The following is a 26,243-nucleotide window of genomic DNA, read 5'->3' as shown; positions in this document are numbered from 1 at the left end:
TGCAGAAGATAAAAGCCTTCTTTTGCACAGGGAAGGTTTGTAACCTGTCTGAACTTTGCATATGTTTCTAACATAGTGAACACAGATCTGTCAGGGAAAAGGTGCATGTGGCTCCAGATGTTTAAGCATAGCCTCTCACCAGTCATTGGCTGACCAGTAAGCTATGCTTCTCCCAAGGAGGCCAGGCTTAAAAATAAGTGTAAGAAATAATAATAAAGAAAACTGAGCAGCCTTATACTTGCAGAAGAGACAGACTCTACAGAATTAGTTCAGGAAGTCACAAGGAAAAACACACGGGGGTCAGAATCCAGAGTTGCTGAAATATATTATCAAATATGTTTAGTTTTCAATAACAAAAAAATTACAAAGACATTCAACAAAATAGGAAAATGTGACCCATATAAGGAGAGAAAACTAGTTGATAGAAACTTTCTCTGAGGTGGTCACTGATGTTGGACTTCTTAGCACACAGACTTCAAAGCAGTATTATAAATGTTTTCGAAGAACTAAAGTAAGCTTTGTTTAAAGAATTAAAGTGTCATGACAATGACTGCTCAAATACAAAATATCGGTAAAGAGGTAGAAATTTTGAAAGAGAACCAAATGGGACTTCCCTGGTGGTGCAGTGGTTAAGAGTCCACCTGCCAATGCAGGGGACACAGATTCGATCCCTGCTCCAGGAAGAGCCCACATGCCGTGGAGCAGCTAAGCCCATGTGCCACAACTATTGAGCCTGTGTGCCGCAACGACTGAAGCCCACATGCCTAGAGCCTGGGCTCCGCAACAAGAGAAGCCACTGCAATGAGGAGCCCCCGTAACACAATGAAGAGTAGCCTCCACTCGCCACAACTAGAGAATGCCCTTGTGCAGCAATGAAGACCCAATGCAGCCAATAAATTAATTAATTAATTTTAAAAAAATCCACTGCAGAGATTCAGCAACAGATTTGAACTGACAGAGAAATAGCCAGCAAAATATAATATAGAGATTTTTCCAATATAAAGAACAGAAACAAAAGAATAAATAAAAATGAACAGTACTTCAGAGACATATGGAATGCCAGAGATAAGTATACCAAAATAAAGATAATGGAAATTCCAGAAGGAGAAGAGAGAAAGAAAAGAGCAGAGAAAAATATTTGACAAATTAATGACTGAACCTTCCAAAATTTCTTGAAAATCAGTAATTCAGGAATTCCAGTGAACTGCAACTAAGTGAAACATAAAGAGGTCCACATCTAGACACATGGTCAGACTGTTCAAAGCTATAGGCAAAGAGAAGATCTTAAAAGCAGGAAGAGAATGACTTCTTTTCTAGACAGCAACCCCAATACAATCAACAGCTGACCTTTTTTTTTTTTTTTTAATATATTTATATATTTATTTATTTTATTGGCTGTGTTGGGTCTTTTTTTGCTGTGCGCGGGCTTTCTTTAGTTGCAGTGAGCGGGGGCTACTCTTTGTCGTGGTGCGTGGCCTTCAGTAGTTGCAGCACATGGGCTCAATAGTTGTGGCTCACAGGCTGTAAAGTGCAGGCTTAGTTGCTCTGTGGCATGTGGACTCTTCCTGGAGCAGGGATCGAACCCATGTCCCCTGCATTTGCAGGCGGATTCTTAACCACTGCGCCACCTAGGAAGCCCCGACCTTCTTAAAGAAATGATGGGACGGCATTTAAAATGCTGAAAAGGGAACAACTGTCAAGGCAAAATTATGCAGCAGAACTATCTTCCAGAAATGAAGGTAAATTTATAACATTCCCATATGAATACTGAATTTGTTGCTAGTAAACATGTCTTGAGATAAATACTAAAGAAACTTCTTCAGGCTGAAAGGACATGACACCAGACAGTAATTTGAATCCACACAAAGAAATATAGAGCCAATAAATGTAATTACATAGTTAATAATAAGAGACAGTATATAAACATATATTTTCCATTTCTTTTTATTAATTCAAAATATAAAATAATGAGATAGTGATTTAAAAATTATCTTTTTATAACATAGAAAATGTGTGACAATAATAGTACAAAAAGAGTAGGAGATAGAGCTATATTTGAGCAAGGTTTCTATATTTTACTGCAGTAATGTAGAGTTAATCTGAAGTAGAATATGTTAAGATCCATATTGTAACTCTAGAGCAGCCACTAAGAAAATAATCCTAAAATACAGTTTCTTAAAAAAAAATTATATACTAGAAAATATCCATATAATGCAAAAAATGAAGTAAAGGAGTAGAGGAACAAATGAAAATACTTGAAATAAATAGAAAACAAATAACAAAATAGTAAGCATAAATCCAAATCAATAATTACCTTAAATAATAATGAATTAAACATTCTAATCAAAAGCTAAAGATAGACTGAATCTTTTAAAATCCAACTACAGACAGTCCCTGACTTATGATTTTTTGAGTTTATCATGGTGCAAAAGCAATAACACATTTAGTAGACACCACGTTTAGAATTTTGATCTTTTTCTGAGCTACTGATACATGATATGATACTCTTTTATAATGCTGGAGCTTCCAGTCAGCCACTCAATCACAAGGGTAGACAACTAATACACTTACAACCATTCTGTGCTAATACAGCCATTGTGTTTTTCACTTCCAGTATAGTTATCAATAAATTACATGAGATATTGAACACTTTATTATAAAATGGGCTTTGTGTTAGATGATTTTGCTCAACTGTAGGCTGTGTTTTGAGCACATTTAAGGTAGCCTAAGCTAATCAATCTATGATGTTCAGCAGATTATGTATATTAAATACATTTTCGACTTAAGATATTTTCAATTTATGATGAGTTTATCATGACATAACCTCATCATAAATTGTGGATGATCTGTAATTGAGATTGAAAGACAAATAGATTGAAAGTAAAAGGATGAAAAAGATAAAACCATGCAGATAGTAATCATAAGAAAGCTGGAGTGGTGACACTAATATTAGAATTAAATTGTTTTTTATGCAAAAAAAATGTTACTACAAACAGACATTTTATAATGATAAAAGTTTCAGTGCATCAGCTAGATATAACAATTATAAATATATTTATACCCAGTAGCAGAACACTCTGTCTAGCAAACAGCAGAATAAATATTCAAGTACACATGGAATATCGCCTAGGACAGACTGTATTCTAGGCCACGGGTTTTCATACTGTGGCCCTTTGGCTAACTTGGGAATGCTACCTGATTTTTATACAGCCTGCAAGCTAAAAATGTTATTTTACATTTTTAAATGTTTGAAGAACATCAAAAAGGGATTAATAATTTGGGACACTTTACAGTTAAATGACACTCTAATTTCAGTGTACCAAATAAAGTTTTAGGGACTTCCCTGGTGGCACAGTGGTTAAGAATCCTGCTGTCAGTGCAGGGGACATGGGTTCAATCCCTGGTCCGGGAAGATCCCACATGCCGCAGAGCAGCTAAGCCCACGCGCCACAACTACTGAAGCCCGCATACCTACAGCCCGTGCTCTGCAACAAGAGAAGCCACCACAGTGAAAAGCCCCCTTGCCACAACTAGAGAAAGTGCACGTGCAGCAACGAAGACCCAACACAGCCAAAAATAAATAAAATTAAATTTAAAAAAAAACTTTAAAAAAATGAATAAAGTTTTATTGGAACACAACTATGCACATTCAAAGAAACCTTTGGGGAATAGAAATTCATTAAGCTGATAAAGACTTCTTAAAAATCCTACAACTGATATATCTAATGATGGAACACTGAAGACTTTCCCCATGAGATCAGGACAAAAGCAAGGATACTTGCTCTCACCACATCTGTCAACTTTGTGTTAGAGATTCTAGCCAGTGAAATCAGGTGAGATTAAATAAATCAACTTTTTAAAGTCACCCAGATTATAAAGGAAGAAGTAAAACTGTTTCTATTTGGAGATGTAGATTAAAGAATCCACAAAAGATCAATTAGAATTAATAATTAGTTCAACAAGGTTGTAGGATACAAAATCAATATAAAAAAATCAATTGAAGGAATTCTCTGGCGGTGCAGTGGTTAACACTCCGTGCTTCCATTGCAGGGGGCACAGGTTCGATCCCTAGTTAGGAAACTAAGATTGCACATGCCACATGGCATGGCCAAATAAATAAATAAATAAAATCAATTGAATTGCTATTTACTAACACTGAATAATTTGAAAGTAAAGTTAAAATTAAGACTATAGTTCCTTTCTTAATAGAATCAAAATAAATGAAATCCTTAGAAACATTTAATGAAAGAAATGTGCGACTTGTGCACTGAAAACTACAAAGCCAGGCTGAGAGAAATTAAAATCTTAGTAAATGAAGAGACTTTCCATGTTGATGTGTTCAAAAACTCAGTACTATCTAGATAATTCTCCCAAATTGATTTGTAGATTCAACATGATCCCAATCAAAATTGTCGTTTTTTTGTAGAAACTGACAAGATATTCCTAATTTTCATGTAGGAACACAAAGAACTTAGATTAACCTAAACAACTTCAAAAAAGAACAGAATTGGAGAACTTCCTGAATTCAAACTTACTATAAGGCTGCGTTAATCAAGTTAGTGTGGTACTAGCACATGGAGAGACACATAGATCAATCAAACAACTGACAGTTTAGAAATAAATCTTATATATTTGGTCAGTTAATTTCCTACAAATTTGCCAACAAAATGTAATGGAGAAAGTGTTGTCTTTTCCACAAATTGTATGGGAATAATTGGATACCCACCATGAAAAGATTTAGACCCTTACCTATACCGTACAAAAAAATGTAGTCCAAATGGATCCCATAGACCTAAACATAAGAACTAAAACTATTACAGTTCTGGGGAAAAAAATAGAAAGTCTTTGTGATTGGGCGTTGCCAAGGTTTTCTTAGATATAACACCAAAAGCACAATCCATAAATGAATTTGTTTTGATAAATTGGACATAGTCAAAATTAAAAATTTTCAAGGTTCAAGAGACACCATGAACACAGAGACTAGGAGAAAATATTTGCATATCATTTATATGATAAAGGACTTGTTTCCAGGTTATATAAATGATCGTTACAAAATAAGAAATTTAAAAATCCAAGTAAAATATGCAAAAGACTTGAATAGGCATTTCACTAAACATATGTGAATGAATGGCTGATATGCCTGTGCATTTTCAGGGAAGGCAAATTAAAGGTACAATAGCAGTGACTCATGAAACTGGTGTAGTAGGTAGCTCCAAGAACCTGTCTCTCCACAGAAACATTGAAAAATAAAAGAAAAACTGTTAAAATAAACTTTGTTAGAACTCTCAAAGAAAGTTGAAGGTTTATAGCAACTAAGCAATTGCTGAATTAAAAAAAAAAAAAGCCAACTGAAAAGCAGTAGGAAAACTCTGGCATTGATATTTGCCCTCATCTGGTTCATTGTCAGTCTTGAAGATGGTAACCAATGTTCCTGGTTTAGGCACCTGTGGCTTGGTTTCACATGGAACAGAGTACACTGTATTCACAAAGATTTGTGGGTTTTTTTGTTCTAAACTGTCTGCGTTTATTTGAAGAACTGACACAAGGAGTTCATCTCTGGTACACCTAACTGACAACTTAACCAGGCTGGAAAGTCAGTGGGCATTCCTCAGAAATGTTGTAAGGCAAATGAACAGGCTGTAGCCACCTGGGGCAAAAGATTATAGTTGAGCCATACAACAGAGTGCCGAAAGCCTAGGAGGAGAATCTGGAGAGAGAGTTTCCTTGGAAAATTAGGGCATTTGAAAGCACACTTATATACTCGCAAATTTGGAAAGCCTTGTACATACTCATAGCAAGATGCATGCTCAGAATAGACCTGAGAATACCCCAGTGTTTTCACCTCTGGCTAATCTCTAGCTAGACTCAGAGCATGCATGGAATGAAGGCTAAGGCCACTGTAAAGAGCCTGGATAAGCACTGAAGAATTCTCCAGCACAGAGCTATTCTGCAAAGACAGGAGTGCTTTTTATTTCCTCCTCATCCTCTTCCTCTCCCCACCCTGCCCTTCTCCATCCCCTCCTCCCTTTTCTTCCTCTTCTCCTTTTTCTTCCTCTCCTCCTTCCTCTTCTTTTTCTTCCCCCTTCCATTCCTTTTCTCTCTCTCTCCCCTCACTCCTGCCATTCAAGGAAATCTCTGTCAGAACACTAGCTGAACACGAGTGAAGTGAAGAGAGACTTCAGAGACCACACATAACAGAGAATACAGACTTTACAAAAAATAGTTTAGGAGGAATTCCCTGGTGGTGCAGTGGTTAAGAATCTGCCTGCCAATGCAGGGGACACAGGTTCAAGCCCTGGTCCAGGAAGATCCCACATGCTGCAGAGCAACTAAGCCCGTGCACCACAGCTACTGAGACGTAGCTCTAGAGCCTGAGAGCCACAACTGTTGAGCCTGCATGCCACAATTACTGAAGCCTGTGCACCTAGAACCCATGCTCTGCAACAAGAGAAGCCACCACAATGAGAAGCCCGTGTACCACAAGGAAGCAACAAAGAGTAGCCGCCGCTCACCACAACTAGAGAAAGCCAACATGCAGCAACGAACACCCAAGACAGCCAATAAATAAATTAATTAATAAAAAAATAGTTTAGGAATGTCAGTAAACAAACCGCTATAGCAAGCAACAAAAACCTGAGCTGAAGGGAGAGGATCAGATTTCCAGAGTTACCAGATTATAATATTCAAAAGGTCTAGTTTTCAACAAAAATTATGAAACTTGCAACAAAATAAGAAAGTCCATTACCCATTCGTAGAAGAAATTAACAGAAACTGTCTCTGAGGAAGCACCAAGACTGAACTTAATAGACAAAGATTTTAATCAACTATCTTAAATATGTTCAAAAAGCTACTGGAAACCATGAACAAAGAGCTTAAAATAACCAGGAGAATGATGTATGGACAAACAGATAATATCAGTAAAGAGACAGTAAGTATAAAAAGAAACCAAGCATAAATTCTGGAGCTGAAAAGTACAATAAGCAAATGAAAAATTCAATGGAGAGGTTCACCACCAGATTTGAGTAGATAAAAGAATCAGCAAATTTAAAGGTAGTTCAGGGACTTCCCTGGTGGCACAGTGGTTAAGAATCCACCTGCCACTGCAAGGGACACGGGTTTCAGCCCTGATCTGGAAAGATCCTGATGCTGTGGAGCAAGTAAGCCCATGCACCACATCTGCAGAGCCTGCATGCTGCAACTTCTGAAGCGCACATGCCTAGAGCCCATGCTCCACAACAAGAGAAGTCACTGCAATGAGAAGCCCGAGTATTGCAACAAAGAGTAGCTCCTGCTCCCCACCACTAGAGAAAGCCTGTGCGCAGCAACAAAGACCCAATGCAGCCAAAAAAAAAAAGTAAAATAAATAAATAACGGTAGTTTAATTGAAATTCTCTAGACTGAGTAGTAGGAAGAAAAAAGAATGAAGGAAAATGAACAGAGCTTTGGAGACCTGTGGAATAGCAGCAAGAATTCACATGATGGGAATCCCAGAAGGAGAGGGGAGAGAGAAAGTAGCAGAATATTTGAAGAAAAAAGTTACCAAATTTGGTAAAAGACAACCACCTAAACATTCAAAAAGCTCGTTGAACTCCAAGGTTAAATTCTAAGAGATCCACATCAAGACACATTATCATCAAGTTGTCGGCAGTCAGGGGACAGAGAATTTTGAAAGCAGTAAGAAAGAAGCTGCTCATCACATACAGTGGATCCTCAATAAGATTTAAAATGCTGAGAGAAAAAGAAAAAAAAAATTCTATATCTGGAAAAAATATTTCTTCAAGAATGATTTGGATTTTGAAGTGAATTCTTATACATGAGCCCCAAAGGATAAGGAACCAAAGAAAAAGACAGATAAATTTGGCTTCATCAAAGTTAAAAACTGTTTATCAAAGGGCATTGTCAAGAAAGTGAAAAAACCTGCGCAGTGAGACATAATATTTATAAATCATAGGTCTGATGAGTCAAGTGACTAGAATATATAAAGAACTCCTACAACTCACCAACCAAAAGATAACTCAATTTTAAAATGGGCAAAGGACTTGAATACACATTTTGTCAGGATGATATACAACTGGTTATCCTGCAGTTGAAAAGATGCTCAAAATCATTAGTTATTAAGGAAATGCAACTTAAAACCACATGAAATTCCACTTTGCACCTAATAGGATATTTATAATTTTTAAAATGGAAAATACATTTTGTGATGATGTGGAGAATTTGGGATCCTCATTGTATCACTGGTAGAATTGTAAAATGATGTAGCTGCTGTAGAAAGCAAGTTGGTAGTTGCTCAACATGGAATTACCACATAATCCAGCAAGTTCACGTCTAGGTATATACCTAAAACTGAAAATAGACTTGTACCCAGGTGTTTATATCAGCACTATTCACAATAGCCGTGAGGTGGAAAGGAAGCTGCCCAAATATCAATCAGTAGATGAATGGATAAACAAAATGTGTATCTGTGCCATGAAATATTAGTCAGCCATAAAAAGGAATGATGCACTGATACATGCTACAACATAGATAAACCTCACAAATGAAGAAGCCAGACACAAAAGGTCATGTATTGTATGATTCCATTTATATGAAATATCCAGAATAGGTAAATCTGTCAGTACAGAAAGCAGATTGGTGATTGCCAAGGGCTGGGGGAGGGGAATAATAGGAAATAACTGCTTAGTTGGGATGTGTGAAGATGTTTTCGAGAGGTTCACATAACATAAAATTAACCATTGTAAAGCATACAATTCAGTGGCATTTAGTACATTCAAAACGTGCAATGACCACCTTATGTTATGTGAATTTCTCCTCAATAAGAATAGTGTTTTAGGACTTCCTAGGTGGCGCAGTGGGTAAGAATCTGCCTGCCAACGCAGGGGACACAGGTTCGAGCCCTGCCCCAGGAAGATACCACATGCCGCGGAGCAACTAAGCCCGTGTGCCACAACTATTGAGCCCATGTGCCAAAACTACTGAAGCCACGCGCCTGCCCGTGCTCTGCAACAAGAGGGGCCACCGCAATGAGAAGCCCGCACACCACAATGAAGAGTAGGCCCCACTCACCGCAACTAGAGAAAGTCCGTGTGCAGCAACGAAGACCCAACACAGCCAATAAAATAAATAAATAAATAAATAAATAAATAAATAAATAAATAAATAAATAAATAAAAAGAATAGTGTTTTAAAAATCACAGTGTGATACCTCTTCACACCCACTAGAACATTTGTGATAGAAAAGACAGACAATAACAAGGGTTGGTGAGAATGTGGAGCAAGTAGAACCCTCATACGATACTGATGGGGTTGTTAAATGGTGCAGCCACATTGGAAAACAGTGGCAGTTTCAAATTATCAGGTGTTAGATAAACAGAATATGGTGTATATATGTATGTATGTATGTGTGTGTACACGTACACACACACACCCCTATGGAATATTATTCAGTAATAAAAAAGCACAAACTAATGATATTTGCTGCAGCATAGATGAAACTCAGAAACATTATGCTAAGTAAAAGAGGCCAGATGAAAAAAAGATCATGTGTGATAACATTCCATTTATTTAAGTCCCTTTGCCCATTTAAAAACTGTGAAATGTTCGTAAAAAGAAAATTGATTATAGAAAATAGGCTAGTGGTGTTGTGGGCCTGAGGGCAGTAATTTGACTTTTAAAATGACTAAAAATAGGCATAAAGTATCTTTTGGGGGTATCTGAAATGTTCTAAAATTGAATTATGGTGATGGTTGCACATGATTGTAAGTTTACCAAAATCATTGAGTTCTATACTTAATTCAGGTAACTTGTATGTTATTAAGTTATTCCTCAGTAAAGCTATTTTTGAAACATCGGTTGGAGGCTTCATAGAGGTGTTATGACTCCTGAAATTGGCTTATCAATGTTTCACTCATTTAAAATGTGAAGTAAGTCAGAAAAAGAAAAACAAATATTGTATATTAACACATATATGTGAAATCTAGAAAAATGGTATAGATGATCTTATTTGCAAAGCAGAAATACAGACACAGACATAGAGAACAAGCGTATTAACACCAAAGGGGGAAGGGAGGGTGGGATGAATTGGGAGATTGGGATTGACATATATACATTATTGATACTATGTATAAAATAGATAACTAATGAGAACCTAGAAAAAATCATTCTCAGACTTATGTTTTTGTTTCCCTAAGTATTCAAGTTGTAAAGCAAGAATTGTTGCTATTAAATATTTTTTTCTGCAAAAAACTAAATTAAATAAAATAGAAAACAAGACCAAAAAAAAGGTGGCCATCTCCCAAGTATATGTTTCATGTTTTTCCTTTGAAAAATTTCGAATGATAATTTGTAAGTGTGTGGTCATCTGTTTTATACAGCATTTGATGTACTGAATTTCTTTTGTATGTACAGAGGATGGTTAGAACGAGAGAGCAGGTATGGTCTGCAACCAGGACACAACTGGTTTATCATCTCCATGCAGTGGTGGCAGCAGTGGAAAGAATATGTCAAATATGTGAGTAAGATTCCTGTTTATCTACATTTTTCATGGGATTGTTAACTCCATCAGACTTTGTGTGACTACTGACCAGTAATAAAATATTCCAACCTAGATAAAGATTTGAAGGGGAAAGAAATGAATATCTGTATGATGCTTGCTAAGGACCAACTTGCTTTTCTAAAAAGCAGGTTCCAGAGCAAGTAATAGATTCATTAAGAAATCAGTTACTGGGCTTCCTAGGTGGCGCAGTGGTTGAGAATCCACCTGCCAATGCAGGGGACACAGGTTCGATCCCTACTCCAGGAAGATCCCACATGCCGCAGAGCAGCTAAGGCCATGCGCCACAACTATTGAGCCTGCACTTTAGAGCCCGTGAGCCACAACTGTTGAGCCCATGTGCTGCAACTACTGAAGCCCACACACCTAGAGCCTGTGCTCCGCAACAAGAGAAGCCACAGCAATGAGGAGCCTGTGCACCACACGAAGAGCAGCCCCCATTCACCACAACTAAAAAGGAAGCCCGCGCACAGCAAAAAAAAGACCCAACACAGCCAATTAAATAAATAAATAAATAAATAAATAAGAAATCAGTTACTATACTTAGCATTTGGAGCACATTATGAAAACAAAGAATGAGACTATAATCCTCACTTGGTTAGCAATTTAGCAATTGCTATGGTTAGCAGTTCTGATTGCATAGCAAAATCACATAGAAAGCTTAAAAAAAAAAAGAAAGAAAGAAAGAGGGACTTCCCTGGTGGTCCAGTGGTTAAGAATCCACCTGCCAATGCAGGCAACATGGGTACGATCCCCAGTCCAGGAAGATCCCACATGCGGCGGAGCAGCTAAACCCGTGTGCCACAACTACTGGGCCTGCACTCTAGAGCCTGAGAGCTGCAACTACTGAAGCGCATGTGCCTAGAGCCTGTGTTCCGCAACAAGAGAAGCCACCATGCTGAGAAGCCCACATGCTGCAGGGAAGAGTTGTCCCCGCTCGCTGCAACTAGACAAAGCCCGCACGCAGCAACAAAGACCCAATGCAGCCCAAAAAAAGAAGGAAAGAAATGCCTATACTATACTCCAGACTGAATAAATCAGAAAGCATAATTGAAGAAAAACATTGAATTAATTATTTAAATGTCATTTTTGTTTACTGAAAATTTTCTTTTGCAATAACTCATTTTTATGCAAATAAGTATATAGTATTTTAAAAGGAAACTTTATATCACTATCTTAAATAGAAAATCAGTGTCACATTCCAGAAATAGAGGATCAAAATAAAGTCGATGAAAATAAAATATAGTATTAAACTTTAGCCAAGTAGTGTTGCCGTTTGAAGACTGATACTGAGACCTGTTCTCTGTTAAAAAGAGAAATTGTCAAGTATTAGATTAGCAGATCAAGTATTAGATTAGCACACTGGTACCACCCTGAGACCCTGTCCTTGAAGTAATCAGGATTGAAAGAGAATTGAATAAGGAATAATTTTTTTACTGTGAACTGGAGTTATTTAATACCCGAAATAATCTGGTACCTTTCACATCTTAAGAAAGTTAATAATTATTAGAAGATGCTAACATTTGGATCTGTAATAAAGAATGTGAATCTGTGTGCTTCTGAATTATTTGAAGTTTTAACAATAAGACTATTTAAATTTTTTTAGTCCAGTAAAGTTAATTGGTATATAGAAAGAAATCTAGGTTTTATTATCATTCTTATTGCCACTCTTGATTAAAGGCACTGGGATTTCTTCAGAGCTGGCTTCTGCAGGATCTACAAATTGATAGTATTCACCTCATTTACAGATCAAAGAGGAAAAAATCTAATAAAATATTGATACACCGTCTCCTTGTTTTGGCTAAAATTAGGGATTCTGTAATTTCATTAAAAGACTCTAAAGCATCCACTGTGCTATTGCTATGCTGTGACTTGGAGTTTGTCTTTGAAATGTGATGTTTTTCTTGGGTTTCAGTTAGTTACTTTATAGGCAGTGCCTTCAAGACCCACATCCATTGATCAGTTTCATCTACTGAAATTCATGTCATTGTTTACAGAATGCCATTTGAGTTTCTCTGCCCATTCTATCTTTTCAGATGCCTATAGGATCTTTTTTTTTTTATTAATTTATTTATTTTATTGGCTGTGTTGGGTCTTTTTTGCTGTGCGCGGGCTTTCTTTTAGTTGTGGTGAGTGGGGCTACTCTTCATTGTGGTGCATGGGCTTCTCATTGCTGTGGCTTCTCTTGTTGCGGAGCACGGGCTTTAGGCGCATGGGCTTCAGTAGTTGCAGCACATGGGCTCGATAGTTGTGGCTCATGGGCTCTAAAGCGCAGGCTCGATAGTTGTGGCACACGGGCTTAGTTGCTCCGCGGCATGTGGGATCTTCCTGGAGCAGGGATTGAACCCATGTCCCCTGCATTGGCAGGTGGATTCTTAACCACTGCACCACCTAGGAAGCCCTGCCTATGGGATCTTATTCTACCGGTTAGCCCCTTTAGTCTTTCTCTTTACCCTTTCACTTAAAACTATCCTGATCTTTTTAAAATACTCACAGATACACATTCTCTGGCACCTTCCCTCTGGCTTCTCTTCAAGTCTTAGCTCTATGTTTTTTGTTTATTTGTTTTTTCACAAGTAAACTTAATAGAGAATAGTTCCATGCTAGTGTCCTCTGCTTCTGGTACTCTACATCTCCTGATTTTTCTCTGGTCATTTAGACTCAGTGTCCTTCCCAGATTCTTCTGCTACCTATCCTATAAATATTGTTCTCTCCTTATTCTACATATACAATTTTCTTGTGCTTCCGGAAATCTGTTGAGCCCCACATTTTTATATCTAGTCTCTTTCTCTGTCCTGAACACTAGACTCAAATGTCCACATGTCTCAAACCAGAATATCCCAAAATAAGGTCATTCCCCAAATGATTCCAGCCACCCATACACCTTTTCTTATGAAGATGTCAACTCCTATCCAGTCATCTAAGCCAGCACCTCATGTCCTACCCTGGAATTATCTATGCCCCTCTTTCATACACAATTAGATGTCAGGTTTTTTTTTTTCATCTCCTAAATCCATGCTCTTCTCTCCATCTCCTTACTTCTGGAACTAGCTTTGTGGTTTAGTGCCTCATCATCTCTTGCTTGAATTATTATAGAAGTCTTCTAACTTGTGTCTCAATTTGCAGTTTCTGCTGCCAGTCCTTTCTACACTCTAGAGTTATTTTTAAAGCAAAAATTGAATTATGCTATTCCCCTATTTAAAAGCCTTTCACAAAAAAAATCCTGTCAATACAATGTTAACTGAAAGAAAAAGTAGCAATATGCTGTATTTAAAATGTGATATCTGACAACAACCAGAATGATAGTTCACATTTACTAAATGCCAGGCATTTTACATGTCACTCATGTAATCGTCATAATAGCTCTGAGGTAGATACTAATATGAGGGTGAGTCAAAAATTATCTGCACTCTGGCTGTAGAATTTATAGACGTTTTAATATAACTGGAGTGCGGGTAATTTTTGACTTACCCTCATATTATCCTAGTTTTTACCCATGAAGAAACTGAGGCTTATAAGTTTAGTTACTGTGAAAGTTCATAGCTGTTGAGCCAGCGCTCTGCCCTTAATTCTAACTGTATTCTCCACATGTATTTTTTACATATATGTATATGTTTTCAGTCACAAAAAATAAATGATGGAATCTGAGCATTTGTGATATTGATTTTCATCATATTTTTCCCATATTTTCTATAATAACAATGTAATCTTTAATAGTAAAAAGAATAAATACTATTTAATTTTTTAATATCAATAAAAGCCTTCCATGATTTCCAACTTTCAACAGAGTAAAGTCTTAATTACTTTATGCAGCAGAGTCCCTTGTAGTCTGTTCCCATTCTGCCTTACAAATTTTATTTATATACACTATTCCCCTTTGAAGAAATTAAAATTTAGTTATATATCAAAATGTTTTTAAGTGGCTGTAGCCAACCACAGGAAGGTTAGAAACAATTGACAGTTTGGGGGTTCATTTTTGAAGGCCGCATAATTGTCAGATTATTAAACTTTACCTCTTAATTTCTGACTTCATGATTTTTAGGATGCCAGCCCTGTTGTAATTGAGCCATCTTCTGTTCTGAATGGAGGAAAATATTCATTCGGAACAACAGTACACCCTATAGAACAGAGTGAAGATAAAATCGGAGGAGGCAGCCCCAATTATGTGAACACCACAGAAGAGAAATTTTCAGACAACATTTCTACTGCATCTGAAGCCTCGGAAACTGCTGGCAGTGGTAAGTAAGATTTGTTTTCCATGAGGTTTTAGGCGGGGTCATTTCTTAAAGGGGTACACTTTGTCAGAGTGTGCATGGTAGGATATGGGACATCAGGCTTCCATTCACAGAAATAAATTTTTTGTTTTTTGGGTTTTTTAAAAGGATTGATTGATTGATTGACTGACTTGGCTGCATCTGGTCTTAGTTGCGGCACGCGGAATCCTTTGTTTTGGTGCACGGGCTCTTTGTTGCCTCGTGTGAGCTTCTCTAGTTGTGGCGTGCCGGCTCTAGAGATCACAGGCTTAGTAGTTGCAGCGTGCGGGCCCTCTAATTGAGGCACATGGGCTCTCTAGTTGCGGTGCAGGCTCAGTAGTTGCATTGTGCGGGCTTAGTTGCCCCGTGGCATGTGGGATCTTAGTTCCCTGACCAGGGATCGAACCCGCATCCCCTGCATTGGAAGGTAGATTCTTAACCATTGGACCACCAGGGAAGTCCCTCCATATTATTATTAAATCATTTTGTCAGTAAATTTAGATTTGAGAAGATGTTTTTAAAGAAAATATGAATTTTTATCTCCAGAACTCTAACCATAAGCATACCTTCATTGGATTAAATGCACCCGCACATCATATTCTACAGACATTTCAGGCTGGAATTTGGGGGTCATTCCGTCAGAATATTTAGAAAGAATTCATAGTGTTCCCCATAATCTCCTTCAGTTGTTGATACCTACCTAAAGCTAAGTGGTTCTACACTTATGGGGAAGATGCTGTGATGTATTTTGGCCCAAATGAATTTAGTTGATCCCTATTATTCTGCTGATACAGTAGCAGGACTCTCAACCTTATTCTGTTGTTGTTTCATCTTTAAGATTTTTTTTTTTTCCTTTTCTGTTGAGGGAGAAGGCAAATTGGACAGAGCTAGCATTTTCTCTGCAAAACTCTTTGTAGAATTTACTGCTGCTTTTTCATCATCTGACGTTACAGAGATCACTTAGCAGTCCTAGAAGTGCTCCCTCTGATCAGCTTTCGCACTGAGGTTGTTTCTTGACCCTCCCTAAGGTCCTTCTTGATATGTGCTCACTCTGTATAATCTCTTATTGGCATTCTTGTTTAGCTCCTTCCCTTTGGTGTAGAGACTTGCTCTCACCATTATCTACCACGAACCTTTGCAGGTGAAAGAGAAGAATTAAGGGAAGATATATACATGTGAGAACCCAACTACTTGGCTGTATTTCTTCCTTTCCTATCAGAGGACATATAATTCTTGTGAATTGTTAGATATTCTAGGATTCTCGCCAAATGTTCATTTGGTAACAATTTTTAAAGCTTTTATTCTACCTAGTGTTATATTAGGTATTGTCCAAAAAGGAATACCTCTCTATTTCCTATCTTTTACAGAATTATCTAACACTGTAATGACATGCCCACAGAATTATAGCATTAACCTAAAACATGAACATTGAGTTTGTATCTCCAAGCCTATTTATGTATAATAAAATAAAAGAGATTCCATCTTCTTTTTCCTTACAGGCTTTCTGTATTCTGCCACACCAGGGGCAGATATGTGCTTTGCTCGACAACATAACACTTCTGACAATAACAACCAGTGTTTACTAGGAACCAATGGGAATATTTTGTTGCACCTCAATCCTCAGAAACCAGGGGCTATTGATAACCAGCCACTAGTAACTCAAGAACCAGTAAAGGTAAGTTATTTGACATGTCTTTCAAGTTTCTAATAAATTTCATTCTAGAGATTTTAGCACATAGAAGATGTTTGTGATTCATTTTATGAACCTGTTCATGCTTTAGTACTTGTTAGAAGCAGTTTAGTGATCCTTAGAAATGTTTTTCTTACTTAGGACAGCTACTGTGAAAATGTAGTTTCACATGTATGTGAAATTTTTTCTTTCAAAATAATATTTGTTACTGTTGAAAAGAAGTCTGTGAAAACTACTCTTATTATTTCCAAATGCTCCAGTGACTTTTTTCAAATGATTTGCCTTGTTTCCTTTCTTAGTTTATTTTGAAAATTCAAAATAAAAATCTTTTAGAAAATTCATTTTTTTCTAGTAACATGAAACTGAGTAGTGACGTGTTTATTCTCCTGTGTCTAGGTTTTGTTAAAACACAAAAGACTGCAATTTTAAAAATCAACATTTTGGGGTATTCCCTGGCAGTCCAGTGATAAGACTCTGCACTTTCACTGCCAAGGGCCTGGGTTCCATCCCTAGTTGGGGAACTAAGATCTGCAAAGCCACAAGGCACGGCCCAAAAAAAAAAAATTCAACATTTACATTCCATTCTTTCTAAGGCTACATCATTAACACTAGAAGGAGGACGATTAAAACGAACCCCACAGCTGATCCATGGAAGAGATTATGAAATGGTCCCAGAACCTGTATGGAGAGCACTTTATCATTGGTATGGAGCAAACCTGGCCCTACCTAGACCTGTAAGTATAGCCAATATTGCTTTATATAAGGAGCAATTATAGATGGGGTCTTCTATTAATTTTCTATGTAAACCTCACAATCCATAAATAAATTCTTATCCATGATAGCAGAGTGTTCAGTACCTGTTCAAATTAGTTGAATAAATTTTAGGTTCTTTCATATTCATTCATTCACTCATACATTTATTGAGCACTGTATTAGGTGCCAGCCATACAATGATGTTCCTTTGGGAGTTGGTAACTTATATGGAGAGGAGGAAATAGTCACTGGGCTGAATAGAGTCAAGGAATTATGAGGCTAGGCTATTAAATAAGTCATCCACATAAAACATAGCCATGAAGATAATGCAGAACTCAGACTGGAGCAGAAGTCTGAGAGCCAGTGCCAAAAAGTTCAGTGAATGTAGAGGAAGTGGTGCAGAGATTACTTCTAAAATTGTTACTCCCATTAACCACACAGGCATCCACTTAGGGATTGGATTCACCTTGTGTCTGTCGGTGGATTTTTGAGGTTTGTCTTTTTGAAGGAGGGACACGTAAAAGATCACAACATGTGATAAAAAGAATTCAGATGAATTCTGTGAATCCTGATTGTTGCCATTACTAGAATGAGTCATTTAGAGCATAAGTAACATGCTCTAAAGTAATTTAAAGGTCTCGGAGTGTGTAATATCAACAATATTAGAGTTAACTATACTACATCATTTGTTTTGTTTATACAGTAAACAGCAGTACTCATTGCCCTGAATGCTCTTTACATTATTGACACAGTAAAATACTTTATAAGGAGATTCTTTTACTGTATCAAGAAACACTCTCCCTGTATAATGTCCAAGCTAGAACATTTTTATGCCATTAAGGCTTTACATAGGGAAGATACAGTAAGTTAGATCACATCCAAAAGAGTAAGTCTGCTGTATATCCTTAGTCTATAATTTTGATAATGATTTAAAGTTATTAATAATTATGTTTATTAAAAATTATGTTTAAATCAGAGTCAGGAATTTAGGGTTTGTGTTTGTTGGCTCCAAGAGGTTTCTACTGTATTTGGCAACAGAACTCCTAAGTAGATACATGTAAATATGAATATACATAGATATATTTATTACATATTATATTCTTTCTTTATTGAGGAGGGGTAGTCCTTGAGTTGATCACTTAGTTTCTGGGGCTTTCCTGCTCTAATATTCTGTATCTGTAGGGGAATCATGTGATAATTGTGTTGGATGGATGGATGGACGGATGGACGGACGGACGGATGGATGGATGGATGGATGGATGGATAGAGAGATAAAGAGATAGATATAGTTTGATGTTTTAGAGTCTGCCTGGATTAAGATAACCAGTGTTCTAATCTCTAAATCTTAAAATGTTGATAATAATATCTACCTCATTAGAGTTGTTTTGGTAAGGAAATCATACATATGGTCAGCACACAGCCTCTGTTTTATAGTAAATGGTCGATAAATTTTGCCTATTGTTCCTGTCATCGCCATCATCATTGTAATTATTAAAACAAGTTTTTTCAGAGCCTCACATTCTTTAACATTGATGTTAGATAAATATTAGTTTAATCAAGCTGTAATTTTACTATGTGAAAGCTTCATTTGCTGGCTGGATAATATTTTTTTACCTCTAAATATGGTAAATTTGCCTGATTTCAGGAAAAATTGCTGTAAAGACATTTAGAATACGGTATTCCAAATTAAAGAATACCAAATATATTTGCCACAGCAAGGTTAAAAATAAATACTTTTATCTTCATATTGACATAAATCATACCATTTTTTTAAAAGTTTTCTTTGCACACATACAAGCTCAATGATAACAAAGTAAGCAATATAGAGAAAACGAAAGAAGAAAATAAAAATCATACCATATCCTACTACTTAAGAGATAACTGCTGTTAACATTTTGGTGTGCATCTTTCCAGACATTCCTCTGTGCCTATTCACATACAGACAAGCGTGAGTCAAAAATGATCTGCACTCTGCCTGTAGAATTTATAGAAGTTTTAATATAACCAGAGTGCGGATCATTTTTGACTCACCCTCATGTATAAATATGTATAGATAATTTAATGAAGTTGAATCATATTACACTTGATGTCTTGTGATCTGCTATTTTCAATCTAAGATAGATGCTCTTGATATCTTTCTAGGTTAATAAATTTAGATCCATACCATTATTTTTAATAATTGCATAGTGTTCCTTAATATATATTGTATACACATGCATATGTACATAAATCATAATTTATTAACTAAACACCACTGATGGATATTTAGTTTGCCTGTAGATTTTGTTGTTTAAAACAATTTTCTGGCACTTCCCTTGTGGTTAAGACTCTGCAACTCCCAGTGCAGGGGGCACAGTTTCGATCCCTAGTCGGGGGACTAATATCCCCCATGCCGCACCACGCAGCCACAAAAAAAAAAAAAAAAAAATTCTGGTAAATATTTTCTTTCCAACGTGTGATGATCTCTTTAAGGTAAATTCCTGTAAATAGAATTGCCTCTGTTGTTTGCCAGTTGTGGTTGAAGTTAATAAGTTCATATATAAGAATAATTAAAATGTAAATAAATATGTATTTATGTATGATTGTGCATGTATGTATAAGAATTTGTTCATCTGTAATTTGCTCACAAAATCACTTATCTTGGAAAGCAAGCTACATATTATAAAAACTACTTCATTATCAGTTCAGATTCTGCCAAAAGTACGTTTTTTATGTAGCCTGATGACTACAGGTGCAGAATTATTGATCTTTCCCAAAATCACAGTTAAACTGAAATCATAAGAAAATTTTACTGTTGGCTTTGCAGCTATCAGTGACTATCTAGAGAAGTGGACAGACTTTGTTTTCCTCCAGTGGTGCTAGTGTCAGGGAGAGCTCCTTTTACTAAAGCTTTAAATAGGAGTTGGAAAAGCTCCCAAGTGGGGACTTTTCCTAGTGCCATACTATAGCATATCAGAACATGTGGAATACTTTTAAGAAATAGTCCTAAAGGTTTGATTTGTAGCATTGTTTTTATCTGCCTCTTTACTGCCCCCTCTTGATATTAAAAAATGCTCTGTTGCAGAATACATTGGTTACTAAGGCAAAAGGAAATGAAATAAAGCCCAGTCACTTGAGACTATTAAACATTCCGTAAGATTTTATGTTTTAAAGAGTTTGAGTGTTGACCCTGCTATCCTTTTGGAGTGCGAAATTGATAGTGTGCTACTTTTAAAACTCTTAAAGCACTACTTTGGTAATATGTTTTCCTGTGTCTTTGGGGTAGCAAGCAAGTTATTGGAGGGATTACTGAAAAATCCTGTTTCAAACGTGTGACTTCTAGTTTTGTACATCCAATTTAGTTGTTTTAATCATAGACAAAAAATATATGAACACAAAACATAGATAGTAAATTTTTATGTGGAAACTTTTTTGTTCTCACTGCTAAGACAAGAAATAAAATTTTAAGCAAATTTTTAATATTCTTTATATGTATTAAAGAAATGGGGTATTTTTAAATGATGTCCAGTGATAAGGTTTTGTGAAAGTGATACATTCATATATTTCTGGGAATATTGCTGCATTTTGGGTGGCAATATGACCATCATTTATATATATGAAATATGTAAACGTGAAGAGTTATGGTGTGAGGGTACTAGAACTGTAGATAATATTGAAGATTTTTTATGAAACGAAAGGGGAGAAAATACCCACCAGGAATCCTAATCTTAGAAAATGGATTTAGATGCAGGAGCCAGAGGGTCTTTAAATCCATGTAATTTAAGCCTGTGAATTTCTGTAATCTAACTGAAACATAGGCAGTGAACCTATTGGACATTTAAAATAAATCTCAGAAATTAGGTAAAAAATGGCAAGTTTGTTTCTTTTATAGTGATTGCTTTATGTCTTTTAAAACAACAGGTGATCAAGAATAGCAAGACAGGAATCCCAGAGCTGGAATTATTTCCTCGCTATCTTCTCTTCCTGAGACAGCAGCCTGCCACTCGGACACAGCAGTCTAACATCTGGGTGAATATGGGTATGATGAGCCTGAGAATGTTTCCTCAACATTTACCAAGAGGTAACTTAAGAATGCAGCAAGAATACCATGCATTTCCTTAAAAAATAAAAACCAATTTGCTCATAGTCTGGTGCCACTGTACTAATACACGTTTTCATCTGTTTTCATACAGAATCAGTAAATCACTTGTGGGGCTTAGATCTACGATCATGCGCAAGACTAGATGGGATAGAGGCAAAATCTCAGCAGCAAAATGAGAAGGGTTGTTACCTTTTTTGGCTTGTAAGCATACAAAGATAATAAGTAGAAGTAAATTTTACATACTTTGTTTCTTTGAGAACAAGCCATTGTAAATTATGTGCTTGAGTCTGCTAGTCAATGACTGGTTTTTTCAACTCCACTCAAATTTCTATGAAGTAATTTCTTTGGCATTATCATCTTTTTTTGTTTTTGGTTTTTTAACAAAACATGATGCATTTCTCATGCTAGGTCCAAGGAGCCTTTATAACAGACAGATAATAAAAAGGAAAAGATATATTTTTGAAAATGAAAGTGACACATTTTCTTTCAAAAACATCAAGCCTATCAAAATGACATATAAATGAGTTCTCATTTTAATGTAATACATGCAAAAAGTTCCCTTTTGATTTCTCTATGAGGTTAAATTTTATTGATGGGCTGGATTTGCTCAGTGTTTTTGCCTTGCAAATATTTGAAATAGTTCTTCAGCAAAAATAATGAGTTCATCCATTTACACAGAGTCCCAGACTGTGTTAACAATGTCAGAATGTTGTTATAATTAATAACTTAATATGCAAGAACTACCTATGAACTCAAACCAACCGTATAAAGTATCATTCCTCCTTTGAAATTTAATAAGGGTAGTTTTATGTCTTCATTAATGGTTATATTCAGATTATATATGGAGATTCTTACACATTGTTCGGTGAGAATTATAGCAAAGCAGTGGTCTCTGCTTAACCAAACTTTGTCTTTGGGGAAGACATTGAAATCAAGGAGAATAGTGAAATAAGAATCTCTCTGAAACACTCTTGATTTAATTTTCCATTGAATAATAGTATTTGCCTTGCTTCCATGCACCCATAGCACATATCTTTTTTCAATTCTCTTTGAAAGATAACATGAGAGGCAAGATGTGTTGTTGCGCTTTTAGTAAGTATTCTTTGTAACTCTTGTGCTGATCCTAGATTTTTGCTGCTTCTGTAAATTCCACTAGATTTGTTGGTGCTATTCAAAAGCACGAAATTATATATAATAAGTGGCTGCCTGCTTCATGAGCTATGCTATAAAAACTGTCTAGAATTCAAATAAATTTCTTATGTGGCTTAAGGATGGTAGATATGGACTTGGACACTACACTTGCAAATGCTTCTCAATCCTAGAACTGGGTAGTTATTATGCTCCAAATTTGTCCTTAATTTGAAATTTTATTTCTTACTAATTAGTTGTGAAATCAGTCATTAATCATTTTGAAGTTTATAAAAATATGCTTTCTTGCTGTAATCTTATAACTAATCCTCTGATGTGTATTTGGAGAAATTTGCTCTTTTGTTCTCTTTTAGGGTTTATCCTTTGCTTGCTGATGTAAATGATTTGCTTTGCTAGATGTTTAAAAATTGATCATAGTTGGGTTTTGTTCTCCATAACGTAGTTTGCATCTTTCTCGGTACTCAATTTATCATATCTGTTTACTAGGCTCTCTTATTCCTTTTGAAGTGGCAGGTACACAAACCTTGCCTCAGTTACAATGACTTAATGGTGCCCTTTTCAACAGACAAGGCTACAGAAGTCATTGTTAGATGATTTTTCAGCCTATTTTAGGTGAGTTAATTCTTGGAAGCTCTGAAAAAGTGGATGATGCCAGTACTTTTCTCCTCCCTGTTTAGTAGGTAAAGACTCAAAGCACATTCAATGGGAGGGAAAAATGCTAAGTCACCATTGAGTGGATGGAAAACTACCTGGAGTGTATAATTGTACCCTTGATGGATTATATTGATATGTTAAGTGTATTTTTGTTTTGGGTTGCTCTGTAAACTTACCTCCCATAGGCGGAGATGACCATTTTAAGCTACAGCTCTTGTCTAGATTTTTGGCTGAATAGTTACCCAAGGTTTAGCAGATTCTTTTAGCAACCTGTTTTTGATTTCCATGATCTCTTGTCATTTTACCCCCCTTTTCTTTTGAAGTGTGTGGTTAGACTTGATATATTCTTCCTTCAGTCTTCACTCTTTCCCCTTGTTGCCTTTTTTTGTTTCCACCGTGAGCCCTTCAAGAATTCAAGGTCATGTCTGCTGTCCTCTTACTGGGTAGGAAGGCCATATGATTCCCCCCCTACTGTGTTTCAATAGGGTAATTTATGTTGTCATGGGAAGTTTCTTGGCTTCTTTAATGCTCTGGCCATGTAGTGTGTATGCCTGCTTACAATTCTAAGTAACAGTTTCTTGTGTAATTGTACCAGTGTGCCAGGTAATTGGGCCACTTAATGAGAGTGATGGGATTAGTAATTCAAAGACAGTTTAGTTTAAGAAAGTAGATCAGGTAAATCCAATTATCTATCAGTGGAATTCAAATCCAGTCCCATTTTATCTTCCTCATTCTTACACTGAGTTTTGATTTTGCTATTGAGTGTGACCCAGCTGAGGGCAGCCAAGATACTGATGCCACTCCTCTTGGGATCCAAATACTGCCAATTGTTTGAGCCTCTGATTTTGTTGTTCTTCCTTTCAAAGTTAGGGCTCACTCTAAGACACTTAGTTCTTCTATCTTTCTTTTAAAGCTTTCTCTTAAGGTTTCTTAATTTATAAAATTATTAAATCTCTAATTCTCATGTCTCATCATTATTTCCTAATATAGTACGGTCCCCATTGCTGAGAGGTCGGTGCTTTTTTTTTTACACCTGCCTTTTTCCTTATTGTGATCACTATGACCACAGGAAACGTACCTTCTCCGAATGCACCATTAAAGCGGGTCTTAGCCTATACAGGCTGTTTTAGTCGAATGCAGACCATCAAGGAAATTCATGAATATCTATCTCAGAGGCTGCGCATCAAAGAGGAAGATATGCGCCTGTGGCTATACAACAGTGAGGTAAGAGATATCTCAGAGTCAAGGAAAGTCCTGATTAAATGTTAAATCCATGTTTCATAAGTATGGGGGTTTTGTCTACACTAATTGTTCTGAAAGCCATATCTTGGATCACAGTGGAAACTTCAACTTTTAAATTACTGTATGCATACATGTAGATATTAGCCATCTGAAATCCATAATAACAGTTGGTCATCATGGACAGTACTATCTTATAAAGTTAGTACTATAAAGTAACAGCAAATGTCTTTTTTTGTTTAACAAATAGTTTATTTTGGATTTGTTTTAGAGTAACTTATACACATGTTTAAAAAATTCAAACAATACCAAAGTATATAGTGAAAATTCTTCCTTCCCATCCTCTGACCCCTATGTTGCATTCTCCTCAGAGGCAGTGCTGTTAATTGCTTATATAGTCTTCCTAACACATACAGTGTGTTTTCATTATACTCTGAAATTGGATCATAAGTAGTTTTAACCAGTTCTCTATTCCCTAGTTCCTTCTTTCTCACATCCTCCTTTGGTCACCACTGAGAGGCAGTATAGGATAATATAATAAGTATAGTATAGTAAGTTAAGAGCACAGCTCCTAGAGCCACACTGCCACGGATTAAATCTTGGCTCTCACACCTGTTAGTTGAATAACCAAGGGCAAGTCCCTTAACTCTCTGTCACAGTTTTCTCGTGAGTAAATGGAGAAAATAATAGTATTTCCCTTACGGTAGTTGTAAGAATTAAATGAATGAATTTTCTGAACACTTTACACAGGGTCAGCATCAACAAAAATGTGTAATTCTATTGCATGACATTTGGTTTTACATTTTCAGTTCCTAGTAAATGTGAAGTTCCATCTTGATCACAAGCACATTTACTGAATTTCATACTAGATACTAAAAAAAAAGCAATCTTCTTTTCTATAAGCTGTTCAGAACATCTAAATGTCAGTGAATTTTGGTTTGATGTGTAGTGAGTCTTTTCTGGTCGCCCCAGAATCCTCAGAGACATAAAGTACGTGTTTACAAAGTATATGTTGTCTTTCCCTCATTTTGCCACCAAAATTATAAGTATTTCTGAATAGCTAGAATATGCTAAATATCTGTCACATGAGTTATGTAACTACAAGGATGTTTCTAATCATCATTCATTTTTCTTTCCATATTTGTTTCAAGTTTAGTGATTAAATTAACAAAACATTTCCTCTTCCACATGCAGAATTACCTCACTCTTCTGGATGATGAGGACCACAGATTGGAATATTTGAAAATCCAGGATGAGCAGCACCTGGTAATTGAAGGTACGAGATGTAAGCATGCATCTCTCTCTATTAGAATTTTAGGGGGAGAATTTAAAGGTTTAATTACTCACTGATAGTCCATTTTATAGTTTTTCCAACTGGTGTTTCTTCACTGTATTCTCTATAGTAGAGAACACCCGTTAGACCCATATGTAACCCTATTGTAATGCAGTAACTGTTTAGATTGCTTTTAGACAAACATGTCTACATTCATTGGCTGGCAAGGGTGGAAACAGTGGGTAAAAACAAGTGAATTCAGTTGTAAGTTTACAGTTTCTCAAAATTTTCAAGCTACCTCTTTGAGTTTGTCAGGAGACAGGCTTTTTTCATTAGTCATCAACGCTGGTTACTCACCAACGTCAGACTCACTGGCATGCGCACATCAGTGAAAACTTCGTGTGTCTTTTCTCGCCAGTTTTCATGAAACGTTCCTAGCTGCCTTTGTGTTAAACTGAGTATATTACTCTGGTAGTTGTCACAAGTTAAGGAAGAATTGTAATAGTTTCAGTGTATTAAATTTAAGAACTTTTAATTCCTTCTATAGTTGGTTGAGTATAATTTTACTACAGGGAGATAATTGAGGAATTAGCTTAATA

At 36.3% G+C, this 26,243-nt stretch overlaps 1 protein-coding gene across 6 annotated transcripts in view; it reads left to right on the top strand.

Annotated features, from left to right (window-relative positions):
* The window catches only part of USP32 (ubiquitin specific peptidase 32), a 192,482-nt gene that overhangs the window by 135,918 nt on the left and 30,321 nt on the right, over positions 1-26,243 (top strand). For 3 of the 6 annotated variants that reach the window (XM_057714947.1, XM_057714951.1, XM_057714952.1), the window contains 7 exons: positions 10,408-10,510; positions 14,595-14,790; positions 16,305-16,480; positions 17,089-17,229; positions 21,149-21,308; positions 24,202-24,356; positions 25,566-25,656. In XM_057714947.1, the coding sequence (XP_057570930.1) occupies positions 10,408-10,510; positions 14,595-14,790; positions 16,305-16,480; positions 17,089-17,229; positions 21,149-21,308; positions 24,202-24,356; positions 25,566-25,656 (1,022 nt within the window). The remainder of the gene's footprint in view (positions 1-10,407; positions 10,511-14,594; positions 14,791-16,304; positions 16,481-17,088; positions 17,230-21,148; positions 21,309-24,201; positions 24,357-25,565; positions 25,657-26,243) is intronic. The other 3 variants (XM_057714948.1, XM_057714949.1, XM_057714950.1) reach the window with 3 other exon arrangements.

The sequence above is a fragment of the Hippopotamus amphibius genome, chromosome 17, assembly GCF_030028045.1.
Source record: "Hippopotamus amphibius kiboko isolate mHipAmp2 chromosome 17, mHipAmp2.hap2, whole genome shotgun sequence".
In the NCBI taxonomy this organism is placed as follows: domain Eukaryota; kingdom Metazoa; phylum Chordata; class Mammalia; order Artiodactyla; family Hippopotamidae; genus Hippopotamus; species Hippopotamus amphibius.
This window is presented reverse-complemented; position numbering and strand designations above follow the sequence as displayed.